Source organism: Patagioenas fasciata, chromosome 8, assembly GCF_037038585.1.
Source record: "Patagioenas fasciata isolate bPatFas1 chromosome 8, bPatFas1.hap1, whole genome shotgun sequence".
NCBI lineage: Eukaryota > Metazoa > Chordata > Aves > Columbiformes > Columbidae > Patagioenas > Patagioenas fasciata.
The window spans coordinates 42,803,759-42,820,942 of NC_092527.1; the positions used below are offsets into that span (position 1 = coordinate 42,803,759).

The 17,184-nt window shown below is 55.2% G+C and overlaps 1 protein-coding gene across 3 annotated transcripts in view; it reads left to right on the forward strand.

Moving 5' to 3' along the window:
- The first annotated feature begins 6,130 nt into the window (after positions 1-6,130).
- Positions 6,131-17,184, forward strand: part of INPP5A (inositol polyphosphate-5-phosphatase A) — a 203,760-nt gene continuing 192,706 nt past the window's right edge. For all 3 annotated transcript variants that reach the window (XR_011740372.1, XM_071812282.1, XM_065843192.2), the window contains exon 1: positions 6,131-6,260. Coding sequence is in view for 2 of the 3 variants with exons in the window: in XM_071812282.1 (XP_071668383.1) it covers positions 6,186-6,260 (75 nt within the window). In the remaining variant the exon portion in view is untranslated. The remainder of the gene's footprint in view (positions 6,261-17,184) is intronic.

Here is a 17,184-nt window from a genome sequence, read left to right on the forward strand (position 1 = left end):
TGGGAGTTTGGACGTTGCTGAAACACGAATGCTAAGGTACGCCTTAATGATGGGACGCGGTTAAAATGCCGTGCGGTGTGTGGAGAGCCGCTGGGGCCACGGCCGTCATCTTGGTTTCGATACCTCTGTGCCAGTGGCAGCAACGGCGACCCCAGGGACAACTGGAATTTGTTCACATCATACACAGGTATTTTTTTCACACCTGTACTTGCTACTTCCTCTTCATTTTTGTTAAGGGAATTGGTACGTTTTCCTCTGTTCTATTGCGTATTTCAAAGTTAATGCTATGACTGCTCTCTGCTTGCTCAGTTGGAGATATCTGTGAATTTCATTAATGTGCCTGCTTACCCGGCTGTCTCCTCTCCAGTCCCAGCTCCCCGTTAGGACAGCCCAGCTGGGCTGCACAGTGTCCCCAGCACCCCCACTGCCCAGCTCCCTGCCTGGGACACTGGGACACCTGGGCCACAGGCTCTGCCCTGCAGCCCCTCCGCGTGTTCTCATGTTCACAGGTAAACATCTGAGATGTGAACAACTGCTGAGAAAACATCCTTGTAGATTACTGTACAGTTTTTCCCTGTCGAGCTGTTCGCAGTTCAAAACTGGCTGCCCACAAAACTGACCGCGTTACAGAGACAGGTATGCACTTAAAACCATAAATAATTTTAAGAACATCGATGGCTGACTTCAGAATTTTGAAATTTGGATTTTGAGTCTTGGAGGCCTCTTTCCCGAGAGCCCAGGTCTGCCTGGTGTAAGTGAAGACGAGGAGAACCCAGCACTCTCAGCTGGGAAGTGGCCTGTAAAGCAGGTTCGGTGGTGACCAGGGCTCACCTGGGTGGAATTCACACACTTCAGGTCTTACCCTCTTACCCAGCTTCTCTGGGTGGCTATCGCAGCAGGTACATACCATGAGTGTTGAGTTTTGTGCACAAAATATCCCATAATGGACAGGAACAGGTTTCTGTCGAGAAATATAACTGGAGCTGTATCGGGTTCAGAAGAGTCTGAAATGACTGAAAGGCGAATGAGGGGCAGTGCTGGCAGGGCGCTCAGGACCTGCGGCCCGGGCCAGATTCGGGCTCTTCCACCTCTGTCTCCCGCGGCCCCAGGCCCACAGTAGCTGCAGAAGCAGGGGCTCGTGTGACCCCTCCTCACTTCCAAAGCGCGAATGAAAAGAAGGCAGCGAGAACTCCGAGACCATTTCCGTCAAGCTGTGTTTTGCAGTCCAGAAAGTACAAAGTAGCCAATTTAATCAAATGCTGGGATAGGCTCTCAAAGCCTACTAAAATCCATCTCCCAGAAGAACAGGGTCAGTCTCTCAGGGTTATAAAAGAGCTTTCAGGCAGTAAAATATTACATTGCATTTAAGGGTTTTAATCTGATATAGTTTTGACTTTTTTGTTGTTGTTTTTCCTGCCGGTATAAAAAGCTCTTCATAAAGATCTTTCTAATGAAAGCATAAGCCAATTAGTAAAGCCATAAAGACAGTGATGAAAGTAAGTCAAACATGATTATAGAGGAGTTGCACAACCGGCGCATGAGCATTTCCTCCATCATCCCTTCGCGATGGACGGGGCCGGAGCTCCGGCACAGCCCCTGCCCGGCCGCGGAACCGCGGTGTCCGCAGCCCCGGGTCGTGCTGGGAACGAGAGGGAGCCTGGTGTCCCCGCTCACGGGCACAGCGGGCCGGTGACACGGTGCCCACCACCAGCGGCATCTGCTTTAAAGCATAAACCTCTGTGCCCCGTCCCAGCGCAGCTGTCGGCAGCGCTTTCACGCAGCTGCGCCGCGGGCAGCGGGACAGGACAGCAGCGCAGAACCAACCCAATGCTGTGTGTGTGTTTTCAAACGTGAATGGAAACATGCTGCCTGTTCATGGTCTCAGGTCTGCTGCCCAGGGAGCTGCCCGGATCACGCTCTGGGGGGCGGGTATGGTTCTTTTCCTGCCCGTCGCCTGTTCCCGAGCTATGGGTGTGCCCGCAGCCCACACGGCTCCCTATACTCGTCTGTCCGGGATGCTGCACTTTGCTCGCCTGTGTGTGTGTGTCTGTCTGTCTGGGATGCTGTGCTTCGCTGGCCTGTGTGTGTGTGTCTGTCTGTCTGTTCGGGATGCTGCACTTCGCTGGCCTGTGTGTGTCTGTCTGTCTGTCCGGGATGCTGCTCTTCGCTGGCCTGTGTGTGTCTGTCTGTCTGTCCAGGATGCTGCACTTCGCTGGCCTGTGTGTGTCTGTCTGTCTGTCCGGGATGCTGCACTTCGCTGGCCTGTGTGTGTCTGTCTGTCTGTCCAGGATGCTGCTCTTCGCTCGCCTGTGTGTGTCTGCGCTCCTCAGCAGGCGCACCGGTGGGTTTGAATACCGCACAGCCCTTCTCTGTGCCAGTTTCAATCACATCTTTTAAGAACCTGCCAGTGAATAACGTCAAGGAACTCTGTTATCTTATTTGTGCTTTACTTAGAAAGCTGTGGAAATACTGGAAGTTCTGTCAAAAATACAATAGCCCAAGCCTACAAGACAACTTACCTGTGGCATCTATGCAGGTGGTGACATTGTTTTCCAAGCTGTGTAAGGAAAATTCATAGGGATGGTGATGTTGTGCACTTGCCTGACCCTCAGGCTTATTTGAAAAATTCAGCCTCAAGATCATTTTTTTTTTCCCCTATAGTGGCAAAGCCACTTAGTAAAAACCAGCCTGATTCTGGAGTCCTCTTGCTCAAACTTAATATTCAAGGCAGGCGGCAAGACTGAAAATATTCCGACTGAACTGTCTGGGTTATAAGCGCTGGAAAACCAGGAGCTGAAACAGAAAATGTATGGCACCCTTAGCTCGCAGCGGGGCTCTCCCTACAACACCACCCATCAGCACTCGGCCGTCTCGCACCTCTGCTCCTGCTCCCTGGACGGGCTGCAGAGAGGCTCTTCCACACTGCTTCTACTTCCCTGACATTAGACTGTAGCACCTCCTCTTCCAAGCTACCTGCTGCAATATCTGGAGCAAAATTCAGTATCAGCTGTGCTGTACGTGCTTATGCTTCACATTCATGTCACAGGTCACATACTGCAGACTTCAGCATGTTTTCCCTATTACTCTTTCACCGTTGCCATTGGCAATCTTTTATCGTTGGATATAGATTTGTCCTTTCCCGCTTTTATAAAATTTTATTTTGCCGTAGCACAGGTATAGATCTCGTTCATCAGATTTTACCAAGCATCAGCTCTGCTCAGCTCGGCTCTGCACAACCAGCTGCGGTGCCCTCTCCACCTGCTCTGCAGAGAGCCCGCCAGCGCGTTTTCCACCAGTATTCGTGCTGGCCTCCTGCAGCCCAGCGTGGAAGAACTTCAGTCACTCCTTGCTTTTTCAGTTGGAAACGTTCATTACCTCCCCTCTGCTCTCCTGTGGGAACGCTGGGCATTCTGCTCGGCCTGTGCTTCCCACACACTGCCACAGGTCTAAGATATCATTATGCCTCACTTAATGGTCAGCAGTTCTTGCTTTTGGAAACCGCTTCTGTTATAGTCAGTTATTGGGAGAGTCAGCTCTCAGGAATTCTTTTGGAAACACTTTGTAGATGATGCTGCATTTTATGTTCCTGTTTTTCCAGGTTTTACCCACTCCTTTATTTGAAAAAGGCAAGGGATTCAGAGATACCAGCTCAGGCATCAGCCGGTCCTCGTTCTACTCTTATGCAGTTCTGACATGTCCGTGCCGTAGCAAAGAAGAAACCGGCCAAGCCCGTGAGAGTGGCGCGGCGGCTGCTGCCCGGGCTGTGCCGGTGCCGCTGTGCCCTGCAGCCGCTCCTCTGCCGTGCTGCTCCGAGCACTGCCGGCTCCCCACGGGGTGCAGGAGGGCTCAGCAGCCCTTTCCAGGTGTGAGCTGACACGGCGTCCTCCTGCACACCCTGACTTTGTCATTGCTGGCGCTGGAATTTGTAAGACCTGTGTGCCAGAAATGTGGCACTGAATGTTTCTGTTTTCTTTTTTCCTGTGTGTAAACGCCAAGATACATCAGGGTGGAGTGTTTGATCAGCTCATCTTGAATACCTCTGATGGCTGCATCCAGCTGAGACCACAGTGTCCACAGTGCAAGCTGTCTCAGGAACTGCACAAAACCTTAGAAATTGTCCAGAGGAGTCCAGCAGTGCTTAGTGTCTCAGGACACCAGCACATTCTGCACCGCGTTTATCTGTATGTCACAGCTCACTGGGGGTCAGCGAGTATCCCACGTATGAGGCAGACTTCCACAATTTCAACTGGTTTTTTCTTTAGCTGTATATTTAATTGTGACCGCTTTGTGAAATGGTAACTACCTAGCAGAGCTTTGGCCTTTCCACTTGCATCCCTACCTGTGCAAGTTTGCCACAAGGAAGAGACTTTGCTGGACTCGTGGAGCTGAGTCCCTGGAACGGCCGTCTCCTTGCAGCTGGCTGACCCGCTCGTCCCCCGTGTCTGTCCGCAGGCGGCGTTCGCGCTGGTGCGGTGAACAGCACACAGCACGGGGATGCCGATGCTTCCCTGGGTCAGTAGTACTCAACAGTGTTTATTCTTGCTATCGCCTACTAACACTTTTGACTTTCTTTTATCAAGTAGTGGCATCTGCTGCAGCGGTTTGCTCTTTCCACAGCTTCAAGCCGTTTAATCCTGTGCAGATTTCTGATTGCCCTGTTTTGCCAGTGGGGATCAGGCCCCTGCTCCAAGCAGTGGGATTCTGACTTCAGCGATTCTGCTCACCCCCTTTGCCCCCATTTCTGAAACACCTTCCTGCAATGCACTGGACCCCCTGTGGTGAGGTTGCTCCTGAATGTAGTTTGGGTTTCCCTATTTTCTGTGCTCTGCTCCGTGACACCCTGCTCGTATCACTTATGCATTCTTTCGACAACAGCTTCCCCCGCTCCGGAAGCCAGTGAGACCTCTGCAAGCCTTGTAATATGAGCTTTGGCACATTTTGTTTCTATTACTAATCAGCCATGAAATATAGATAATCTTAGGAGCCAGCTACTTTGCACAGCCTAGCAAAGGCTGATTTATCATTTCTCTGGTTTCTTAAGCAATCTTGTTGAAAAGATTGCTTTGTCAAAGGGTATTTTTGAAAGCTGAAGATTACTTTGGTGTGCTCCCAGGCTCTGTAAGGACTATTCCCACCTACTCCTCCCCAGGTCTAGATCCTGCTGGTGCAAAGAGCAGTTTGTCCCGCATTACCAATAACTATTTTATCTTCTGTTCTTTATGACACGGCCTTATTGCGATGTTGTGTTTTCCACTCTGGAGGCAGCGATATGCGTCTGGCAAAACCACACAAGGGCACAGGGCAGGAAGGGGAAACCCGCCGCCTGCGGGGGGGACACGCGGGTGCGGGTACCCCCTGGTTCCCGGGTCGGGCACTTCGGGCTGGCGGGTGATGCACCACGGTTCCAGCACTGACACCGCGGTCCCCTCCAGCGCCGGGCGCTCCAGGTGGACACCCGGGGGAACACCGGCAGAGCCGCCGCAGGAGCCGCTCCTGCCGGGCGGGACAGGCCGGGGGCAGCGGGGCCGGTTCCCCGCAGGAGGCGGTGAGGCGCTCCCGCCCCGCCGGCCGCTCCTCCGCGGCCCCGCCCACGCCGGCGCTCGGGAGCCGCGGCGGGGCGGCCCTCCCGGCCCTGTCCTCTCCTTTCCTCTCCGCGGGGACGGGCGGCCGGCGGGACTCGGCGGAGCGGCGCCGCGGGACAGCGCCGCCGGCTGCGCCCCGCCGGGCCCCTCCCCGGGCTGGCGTTGCCCTTTTAAGAGGCGCGCGGTGCCGCCGTGACGTCGCGCGCGCACAGCCCGAGCCCGCCCGCCCGCCGCCAGAGCCGGAGCGGCGGCAGCAGCAGCGCGGAGCGCGCAGCGCCCGCCCAGCCCCGCGGGCAGCGCCACCGCCCGTCCCGCCGCCCTGCCATGCGCCGCGGCCCGGCGCCAGCCTCCGCCGGCGGGACCCGTCCCGGCAGCAGCGCGACGGCGGCGGCGGGAGAGCGCTGAGCGCCGCGGCCCCGCAGCAGCCGCAGGGCGGCCGGCCCGCCGCGGCGCGGATGTCCGCGGGCTGCCCGCGCCGGGACGACTCGCCCGCGCCCCCCGCCCGCCCGCGCTGACGGGCCGGGCCCGGCGCCCCGCTCGCCGCAGCGCCCCGCGCCCGCCCCCGGGCTCCCCGCAGCTCCGCGCTTCCGCCCGCCCGCCGCCATGGCGGTGAAGGGGCCCGCGGCCGGCGCCGGGGTGCTCCTGGTGACCGCCAACGTCGGGTCCCTCTTTGACGACGTAAGTACCGCGGCCGCGCTCCGCCGGGGGTCGGGGGGCTCAGGGCAGCGCCGCGCCGGTCCTGGCGCCGCCCCCGCTCGCGGCCGCTCCGTCCCGCCCGCCCCGGCCTCAGGTGGCGGCGGCAGCGCTGCGCGGCGGGTGCGGGTCCCGCTGGCCGCCCCATTCCCTGGGGCCGGCCGGTGCGCCCGGCGTGTGGGCTCTGCCGCCTCCGCAGCCCGGGACCGGGCGCTGGGTTCGCGGCGGCAGCGGAGCGGCCTCCCGGGGCTGCCCTGTGCCGCGGCTGCGGGACTTCGCGGGGGGTGTTGCCGGTGGTGCTGCCCTGCGCTGTCCCGGTGATCGGGGGCCGGCCGCTGCGGGTCTGCGGGGTCAGGCGGAGATCTCGGGGTGTCCCGTTCTCAGAGGGGGAGCCGTTCCCCGCGGAGCTCTCTGCGAAGGCTGCGGCTCCGCTCAGCCCGGGCTTTCCGGAGGCTCTCTGCACGTTGTGACATGAAAATGCTGTTTGATTTCTGTTTACCATAGTGTATTCAGACAAATATCTGGAATATTTCTCGTTGCTGCAAATAGGACAAGTTCAACAGTTGGTGCTGCTAGCACTTAAGCAAAGAGAAAAAGGCTTTCTTGTAAATTTGCCTGCATTAAGACAGGTATTTGCAAATATCTGGAAGAGCAGCCAGGCTTCTAAACCTCCGAGGCTGCGCCCCGGGAGAGGTCTGGCACTGTTGTTGTTGGAGGCAAAGCACTTCTGGAACTGAGTAATTCTGGCATGTCGGGTACCGCAAAGGGAGTGTTTCTAGGGGTTTGCAGCTCGTAAAGCAGCGCACGTCTGGCAGGGAATTGGGCCCGGACTTGTGCTGATGTGCAGTCCAATAATGCAATTCATGTTTTCACCAGGGTTAGTAAACTTGGACAAATTATCACCCCAGTTATTTATACACTTAAAAGTGTCAGTTCACATTAAGTGAACACCGTGAAAGTACTAATTTCATAATAATTTTCATGATTACGGCCTTAGACTTGTGCAGCATCTGCTTGTGAACAAAGCTGCAAAGCTGCGTGATGTCCGTAGGGGTCCAGGGGCGGCTGCAGTGTGTCCCCCCGCTCTGCGACTGCTGTGTGTCCCCCCACCCCGCTCTGTGACTGCTGTGTCCCCCCCCCGACTTGGCAGCTGCTGTGTGTCCCCCCCCTGCTTGGTGACTGCTGTGTGTCCCCCCCACTCGGCAGCTGCTGCCCTAAGCTGGTGCCTCTGCCTGAGCCCAGCCCTGGTCTGCCCTGTGCCTGCCGTCTCCCGTGGCAAACACTGCGGTTCCAAGTGCTCTCCTGCCTTCTATTTCAGCCGAGAGTGATAAAAGCGGCCCGTTTTGAGCACTGTCATTTAAGAAACCCTGTGCTGTCAAACTAAACGATTTCCTGGTTGTTCCCAGCCAGTATTTGAGAGTCGCAGGCATTCCCGGGGAAGGTGACGTGTGTCTGTTACCGCTTGGTGTGACCAAAGTGGGGAACGCTTCTGCTCTAGCAAGCGACTCCCTTGTGATGACAAGTTTAGTTTTCTACGGCAACAAAGCCAGGCTTATTTGGATAAGTGCCACTGCAGGGTGAGGAATGGAAAGACTGGTCTGAGCTTTGGTGATTGCATTTCTGGTTTTTGCTGTTGGAGCTGGGACGAGCGACCGCTTGGTCGGGTTTCTGCAGCAATGTTGGTGCAATTCAGGCACGATAAAGATGACATTAGCTTGTGAGTTGCATGTTGGAGCTGTCAGTGGCTGTTCCTGCTTGTTGGGCTCTTCCTGTTCAGTTGAGGAATAAGTTTTTCTGCTAGGAGCTGAAGTGATTTCAGTTGTGAGCAAGGGCTCCTGCTTTGGTAGACTTCACCTAAGCTGGGCTGGAAAACTGTTTCCAGTTCCTCTAATCCATTTTTTCAGTTTCTGATTTCACATTTCAGTTGGTGATACATATTTTAATTACAGTTGTGTTTTGCTGGACCTCAGGGCAGTATAACGGTGTGTGTTTCCACAGCATGGCACAGAACCTTTGGGCAGATGGGCGGTCGGATCCCAGTATCCTGTGCTGACTGGTCCCGCCTGTTCTTGCTCTGGGGTCTGGTTCCTGGGCATCGTTTCTGCAGCAGCTCCAGGGCAGATGTGTCCCAAGGGGCTGGGGGTTCTGCTGGCGGGGGTGTCGCGGTGCCGAAGCTGCCCGGAGCCCGGGGGCAGTTCTGCTCGCCCTTCCCCACCGGCAGACCCTGGTGCTGCCCTGCCGCGAGCCCTTCTCCGCGTGGTTAGCGCAGCCTGAGCATGCTGTGTGGAACAGCACGGTTTGCACTCCCCATGTGTTTCATGTGAGTGCTGTACTTGGCCGCACATGCTGTACGTGCCAATGCTCGTTAGCCGAGACCAGTACTTTATAGGGAGAATAATTTGAAGTGTCTTTGGTAGGCAGGCCGATCTGAGTGGGCTGGTCTTTCATAGGTCAGTGGTGCTGCTGGCCTGGCTATGCTTCTGAGAGATGGTTGCTCCCTCCTGCTGTCCGACTGCCAGGAGCACGTGATGATACCGTGCTGGTTTGCTCCTGCGTCCACATCCACCAGCACCCGCTGCAGCGCCCCCGGGAGCGCGTGGATGGCGAGGAGGGGCCGTGTTGGGCCCGCTCATTCCTCCAGTGGTTCTGCTGCTTCATGAAAAGCATTAACACACTGTTAGATCTACAAATGTTCTTCAAAGTTTCATGGACACGGGCAACTCATGAATATGAATGCCTATATTTTTGGTACACTTGTGTTTACTTAGGCGTTTAATGTTTGTCATGCTGTATGGACGTTTCCTGTTTTTATCAAACTGCACTCTTGCTAATGGCAGAATATGGAGTTCAGGTTACTTGTGGGTCACTCTGTCCCCCCCCGATGCCCTGCCCGTGGCAGGGGGTTGCACTAGATGATCTCTAAAGGCCTCTTCCAACGCAGACCATGCTGTGATAGCAGCTGCTCCGTTTTTCTCCTCCCCAGTTTCCTTGCTTCCTTTGCTTCCTCGCTCTGCACTGACGGGATTTCACATTTACCTTTCAGTGAGCTGCACTGGCCACAAAATCAGTCTGCCTGGCTCTTCACTGCTTCTACTCTGTAGGTTTTTCATTGTTTTTTCCTATCTGCGGTGCGGTTTCCATTCTGTTCAGCATGTTCTGTGGGTTTCCGTGGGCAGGAGCCGTGCGGTGTGAGCAGCGGGCGCAGGGCGCGCTGCCCCCGGGCTGTGCAGGGCGCGCTGCCCCCGGGCTGTGCAGGGCGCGCTGCCCCCGGGCTGTGCAGGGTGTGCTCCCCCAGCCGTGCGCATACCTGCGACAGGCGCCCCGACCCGTGTCTGCAGAGCTCCGAGGACACCCGGGCTCAGGGGCCACGCCGGGTGTCTGCAGGACGAGCTCGGGGGCTTGGGCAGGTGGGGAGCATCGGTGCCAGGTGAAGGTGCGTCAGCGCAGGAGACGTTTGGGTGTCGCTGCAGGGCTGCCCAGCGCCGTGTTCCTGGCCCGCAGGCACAGTGCTGGGCTGCAGATGCACGGACACGTGTCGCGGAGGCACGTCTGTCTGTCCGCCCTTCCTTTGGGCAGGCCCCCAGCCAGCCCGTTCTGCCCTGCACTGTCCCTCCCGCAGGTGTCTCGGCTGTGGGACCGTGTCCCCGAGACCCCCCTCGCTCTGCGTGTCCCCGTCCCCGCAGCAGAGGAGCGGGGCAGCTTCTGCAGGATGGAGCCAGATGGAGATCTTTGCAATTCAGTTTTTGTTGTTGTCTCGGAAGTTTTGTTACTGTTTGCAGATTTAGCTGGGTGCAGTCACAAACATTGAAAAAAGCACATTAGTGCTCACACTTGAAAACTGTAGTTTGCTTCGCTTTTAGGTGCCTTTAACAATCCATATTGTTTAAACCTCTGTCCGCAGACCTTTGGGGTAATGATTTCCCATGTGCCCAGCAGACTTAGCCATACGAGATCCAACATTTTTGCTTGGGTTGGCAAACAGTTCACTTGTTCCTCTTTCCTTGGAAATTGGGATGTGTGAGCCCAAGTCAGGTAGGTACTTCTGAAAATGTTTCCTCCTGTGTCCATACCTCTGAATGTACACAGCTGTGCTCTAGCGGGAGGCCCATGCTGTTCTTAAATTCTCAGGACAGACTTAGGCCAGAATAGAAGTGTGACAATGACAAGAAAGGCAAGAGCTGAACAGAACATGTCATTTTATCAGCTTAAAAAGGAAGGAGGAGAGAAAGTAGGTTAGGGAATTGCTGTGTGGCACTGGGGTCCTGCTGCCCAAGGTCTTTACGTGAGTAACAGCAGTACTGCACTGGTGTTTTCTTTGGCTATACGAGTTGATAGCCTCCGTACGACAGTGCCGAGGTGGGACATCAGGCTTTGACACTCGCGGGTGGCCTCACCCTGCTCCTCACGGGGTGCACGTCTCCCTTGCTCACACCCCACACACGAGGGCAGGGCTGGAAGTGCTTGGAACAAGTCCTGTTTGTAGCAGTAGTATTAGAATTACAGCAATAAGCATGCTTAGAATAATGAGTATGAGCTTGGAATATCCTTTACTTCATTAAGAGTTGAAGTTTATTGATTGAATTTGAAGTAGAAATACTTCCCATAATAATTTTTAAGAACAGCCTGCTCTTCGATGGGTGTTGATCACAGGGTAGACTTCTCTTTATCACAACTGACCCTCATTTTCCAACCCTGAAACGGGGTGTAGTTTGAATTTGATATTGGATATGTGTGTTTAGCTGGTATTAGGTGATAATAATGGGATTTTGGGGTTGGTTTGGATTTTTTTTTTCCCTGTTTCTCCCCCCCAAATAATAACTTGAATCGTGTGGAATATTTCAAGGTGCGGACGGGGTTGGTTCCGCGGTGGGCGTGCAGCCGGCGTCGGCGCCGCCGGGGCGCGGTGCGGTGCGGTGCCCTGCGCGCTCCTGCCCGAGCGTTTGCATCTTAGGAACGCGTGCTCTGGGGCCTTAACGGAGAAGGCAAGTGGGAGAGTGTCCTTCAGTGCTCGGTATTGCGGGAACCATAAAAATAAGGAATCGCTAATTTGTCTATTTCTGCACTCCTTGCTTACTATTTTCTGGTTATTTTGGTGTCTTCTTTCCAACTTTGATTTTTTGTTGTGCAGGTGCCACTGGTAATTTCTTAAACATTGTTGCTGCTTTCTGTTTGTTTGGTTTTCTATGGCAGAAGCTCAAATCAACGCGTTTCTTACAGTTTCCGCTGTACTCATGCTGTGTTTTATGAAGCCCTTCCTTGTTTTACTCGATTCCAGACCCTCTTTGCAGGAGGTGAGCTTTTGAGGCAGACCAGGATTTGGTCATACTGAAAACCCCTTGAGCTGTGTGAAAATGAGGGTGGGGAGGAGTTTTGTGACCCTTCGCAGTGCTTGTGCGTTTGGAAAACAAAATGAAATACTTGAGGGGTGTGTTGTGTTTAGCGAATGAAGCTGGCGGTGGCGCGTTCCCGGCAGGATGCAGCTGTTGTCCCAGATGTGCAGCTGAGCTGCGCGGTGGCCCGGTGCGCTGGTCCCTGGCTGCTGGGCGGCCCCTGTGTCCCCAGTCTGCTGCCGTGGACTCGAGCTCCACTCGGAACCAGTGGGACGCGGTCACTGCCTCTGGGGCCCGGGGCTCCTGCGGGCGGGCTGAGCGGGGCTGGGGGCCGGGACCGCAGCCGTGCCCATGCTGGCCTGGGAAATAAAGCGCTTTGTGCCAGTGCACAGGGACAACTCGCTGCTGCTGATCCTTGCGCTCTCACAAAGCTGCAGGAGAGCTGGGGGAGCGCTGTGCCGCCTGTGGCCCTCTCCTCATTCGGTCTGCAGGGAGGTGACGGTGTCAACTGTACGGCGAGAGCAAGGCGCTGGCAGGCGCGCGGTTTTGACCAGGTCTTGCTTAAATCCTTCTCAGCCGGCTTGCAGGGCATCCAGACCCTCGTGCTGGTTTGTGGCTGCCCAAGTAGCCCGCTCTTGGTGTCCCCCGCTCGGGCCGTGTGCAGGGGGCCACCCGCGCGCTGGGGTGGGCTGTCCTCCGTCCAGGCTGCGTCCCTGTCCCCGCCAGCCGCTCGCGTCCGGGCCCGCGGGGTCTGACGGCGCGGAGCGGGCTGCGCAGCGAGCACAGCCCGAGGCAGTGGAGCAGCCACAAGTTATCGTGCAGCCTGTGCTTGTCAGATTTAAAAGATCTTTTCTGATTTGCTGAAGATGATTGGAACAGCAATAGTACAGGTGACTCAGCATTGGGCTTTTCCTCCAACGTAGAGCTGTATGCTTTAAATACAAATATATATGTTTCTTCTTGAACAAAACCAGCCTTCTTTTCAACAGGTACTTTTACAATTCTCTGAGCCAAGCAGCTCTAATTAGCAGCTTGCACAGTGTTTAGCCTCCCTTAAGCAGGAAACTCAGATTATCTTGTAGACCATCTCTCCTCTCTTTTTGATTAAGTCTTATCATTAATAGCAAGAGCACATTTTTACATGAGGAGGTAATAGTGGCAAGTGCAATATATAATTATAGTTTTCCGTTAATGTGGTTTTATAGCAGGTGGAGCAGAGTTAACGTTTTGTAGCTTGCTGCATTTCCACAAGTTGCCGGTGTATCAGCGTGGTGGGTTGAGGGTTTAGTTCCCAGAGCACTGAGTGTGAAATTGCGCGGTGGGAGCGGGGTGCCGTGGGAGGGACGCCTTGCCCGTCAGTCTGCTGGTTTATGGGCCTGCACCAGCGCTCTCACAAGGGTCACATTTGAAAGGTTTTGTTGCTCCTTCAAAGTTCTCATCATAAATTTTATTACCACAGAATTTGACTTCCAAGGGAGTTGCACAGAGAATACCAGTCAAGCGCTCAAACTGCATGGTTTTTCTAAAAGGCTGATCTGGTTTGTACTTACTTTTAATATTTTCTCCTTTTCTGTTATTTATTTCATCATACTCTTTATATCTGCCACCCCTGCAAATGTGTTTCCTCTTTTTATCTCAAATGCTTTCTTTCCCGTTCTTGTTCGTGTGTGCTTATCCCTCCTGAAAGCTCTGCCCTTGTTCCTCATGGGTGGTTTGGAGCCAGGATGTTGCTGGGGAAAGTCACCTTGTCATGTGCAGTGTGTGCGTGCCCAGGAGCCACGGGGCTGGGTCTGGAAACCCAGCGTGTCCCCCACGGCCCCGGAACCGGGAGCTGGGGCTGCAGCGGCAACTGCTGGGGGGGATCGGGTTCGTTAACGCACATCTCTGGGATCCCTGCGTGTGGGAGGGATCGGGTTCGTTAACGCGCGTCTCTGGGATCCCTGCGTGTGGGAGGGATCGGGTTTGTTAACGCGCATCTCTGGGATCCCTGCGTGTGGGAGGGATCGGGTTCGTTAACGCGCGTCTCTGGGATCCCTGCGTGTGGGAGGGATCGGGTTTGTTAACGCGCATCTCTGGGATCCCTGCGTGTGGGAGGGATCGGGTTCGTTAACGCGCATCTCTGGGATCCCTGCGTGTGGGAGGGGTCGGGTTCGTTAACGCACGTCTCTGGGATCCCTGCGTGTGGGAGGGATCGGGTTCGTTAACGCACGTCTCTGGGATCCCTGCGTGTGGGAGGGATCGGGTTCGTTAACGCGCGTCTCTGGGATCCCTGCGTGTGGGAGGGATCGGGTTCGTTAACGCGCGTCTCTGGGATCCCTGCGTGTGGGAGGGATCGGGTTCGTTAACGCGCGTCTCTGGGATCCCTGCGTGTGGGAGGGATCGGGTTCGTTAACGCGCGTCTCTGGGATCCCTGCGTGTGGGAGGGATCGGGTTCGTTAACGCACGTCTCTGGGATCCCTGCGTGTGGGAGGGATCGGGTTCGTTAACGCACGTCTCTGGGATCCCTGCGTGTGGGAGGGATCGGGTTCGTTAACGCACGTCTCTGGGATCCCTGCGTGTGGGAGGGATCGGGTTCGTTAACGCACGTCTCTGGGATCCCTGCGTGTGGGAGGGATCGGGTTCGTTAACGTCTCTGGGGCCCCGGGTGTACGCGAGGTTAGGCTCATGGCGGCTCCTCCACCAGGACGGCCCATCACACCGTTCCCTGGCATCCGTGTGAGCAGAAATCAGGTGTCCGAGCTGCCTTGGCAGCCAGACTGGCTTTCCGGAGGTGCTCCGGGAGTTGTCTCCTCTCCGTCCCCTCTGCAGGAGACAGTCGCAGTGTCACAGCTTTGCCTTGTCCTCTGCCCCTCAACTCTCACCTTAATTTGCGGAAGGGCAGAAGTTAGGCAGGCAGCTCTGCCTGCAAGCCGGTTGTGTGCTTTTTAGTGTGTGGAAGTTCTCAAAATGCATCTACATTAGTGTAGTGTGAACTTTATTTGATATTTTCTAATAATAATTTTTTACTTTCTTGGTAGAGAATAGGAAATGGTCAAAGACGACCTGGGGAAAAATCAACTGCTTCAGGGCCAAAGGTGTTTTCCTGTCCTAACCAGGAGGAAGGACGGTTTGGGGGTGGGGGCACTGGTCCTGGCTGTGGGAACCAGCGTTCGGTTCGCGTTCAGCCACAAGCACCCTGCGTGACCGGGCGAGAGTCGGTCAGTTAGGTTGTGGTTGGACTCGAGGATTCTGAGGGTCTCATCCAGCTGAGATGATTCTAGGTGACACCAGGTCCCCTGGGTGACTGTGCCCCAGACTGCCACCGAAGGCACTCCTGGGCTGGAGAGGGACGCGGGGTCCCGGCTCCCCATCTCGGGAGGGCGCAGAGACTGTCGGTGAACGTCGCCCGTCTCTGAAGCTCAGGGCTCGCTGCAGGCACCAGGAGCACGTGGCGGGAGCCGTGGCCGGTGGCAGCGCCACGGGAACACGGCAGGGCCAGAACTCGTTTGTTATGCTGTGCCGGGGCAGAGCTGCCTCGGCTTGTTCCCTCTTCGTTTTCCAGTTTCCATTGCATTCCTGAAAAGAGGCTGATTATTTGTATTGCCCTGGAGTGTGTTGGCAGGCCTGTGCGTGTGAGCGGCTGGGTTCTGGGGACAGCTGCGTGCTGTGCGCTGAGCGCTCCCAGCACCGCGCACGCCGGCTTTGTGAGCAGGACCCCGCTCTGCGGTCCCTCCTTGCAGCCCTTAGGTCATCCTGTGGGAGCTTGTTTTGGAGTGTGTTGTTTTTCTGGTGTGGCACTCTAATTTTAGAGGCTTTACCAGTCCCGGTGGGAAAGGCAAAGCCAGTTTTCCCATAGGAACAGCTCTCAAATGGATGCTGAACGTTCTTTGGCGGTGTTTGGTTGATGTGTCAGCCAAGCGTTAAATTGTTCAAAAACCACTCGAGGGAGTTCTGTATCCATTAAGTACCGTCAGCCAGCATTAGCTCTCCTTTAATTACTTCAGAATTCTTGTTTATTTAGGGACAGAATTCCAGCTTTTCCCAGCACTAAGTGAGCAGTGAAGGCCTTGACGCGCGATGCGGGGCAGATGGCTGCTGTTGGGTGCCGTTTCCGTCCCTGACCTCACCGTTCAACGCGGTTTTTTGAAAACAGATGTTCAAGGTGAAAGTGCTCGTCTGGAATTCCTGTTGCACTTTTTATTGGAGGAAGAAATTGAGGTTTTTTGACGTTTATTTTTAGGTTCGGCTGTTGCCGGGCCGGTGAGGGAGCCCAGAGCCGGGGGGGACAGCACGGCAGGGCCAGCCCCTCGCTGCCCCAGCTGGATGTGACCCAGAAGTCCGCTGGCGCTGGTTTGTTCTCCCAGCCGGTGGTGTTTGTGTGGGCTGGAGCACTGGCCTCGTCCAGGCCTGCCGGCAGGACCCCCAGCCCAGGTCTCATCTGGCTTGTGGGACAGCAGTTTTTAGCAAAAAGGGAGCAAAGCCTCTTCCTTCAGCTTTCCTCACTATTAAAGTGTTTGATTTATGGCTGCTGTGCACCTTTTCCTTATCTCAACAAACAAAGGTCCTTCCTAAACTTAGGGAAAAAGTGGTAAAGGATCTGATGCTGCGTGGTTCTGCTGTTCTTCCAGGCTGTCAGTGCCGCTGTAGTGTTACCGAAGTGAGCGAGTGGGAGGTGGTGTGTGCCGGACCGCTGAGGTCAGGGCTGTGTAAGCAAGGCCAAGGGACAGATTCTCGACCAAGTACGTGGAGTTTTGGTGCAAGACCTGCTTGCTTGTGTTGCTTAAAAGAATGAACTTTTACCAAACGGATTCATTTTTCGTTTGTATGTGAGTTTTCAGTGTTGTATGATGGAAATCCATATTAACCAGATAAAAGCTTTGCTGTATGTTGTGTTCTTCTTTTGTTCTCTTACTTCTGTTGCTGATGCCATTGCCCGTTGCTTTCCAGCACTTGCAGAACACAACCGCCTACTTCCCAGTTCATCTTTCTGTGGCGAATCCTTGTTCCGTTTTTGTCTGCCCTTCTGTTCCAGATGTAGACCATCTCTAAGTGCTTTGGAGTAACTTTGTTCCAAGAGCTGCAACATGTGCATTTGAAATCAGACTGTCCAGCTTTCCTGAAAACTTACAGAAAGATACACAAGTCGTCTGTCAGCTTATAAAGTGTCTGGAAATCTGCTGAAACCGTCCTCGTGGGTTTTATTAGCGTGCCAGAAGGGAGGGCTCTAAGTCAGGCTTGCAGCTCTGGTTGGTGTTTGTTTGTTTGCTTTTCTGTTGACATTTCAGGAGTGAGTAAATGTGCTATTGCTGATCACTTTGGAACTGGAGGGTGGGAGAAGCGCAGGAGCCAGAAGCTGGTTACGAGAGATGGGTGCGCAGGAGCCAGAAGCTGGTTACGAGAGACGGTGTGCAGGAGCCAGGAGCTGGTTACGAGAGACGGTGTGCAGGAGCCAGGAGCTGGTTACGAGAGACGGTGTGCAGGAGCCAGGAGCTGGTTACGAGAGACGGTGTGCAGGAGCCAGGAGCTGGTTACGAGAGACGGTGTGCAGGAGCCAGGAGCTGGTTACGAGAGACGGTGTGCAGGAGCCAGGAGCTGGTTAC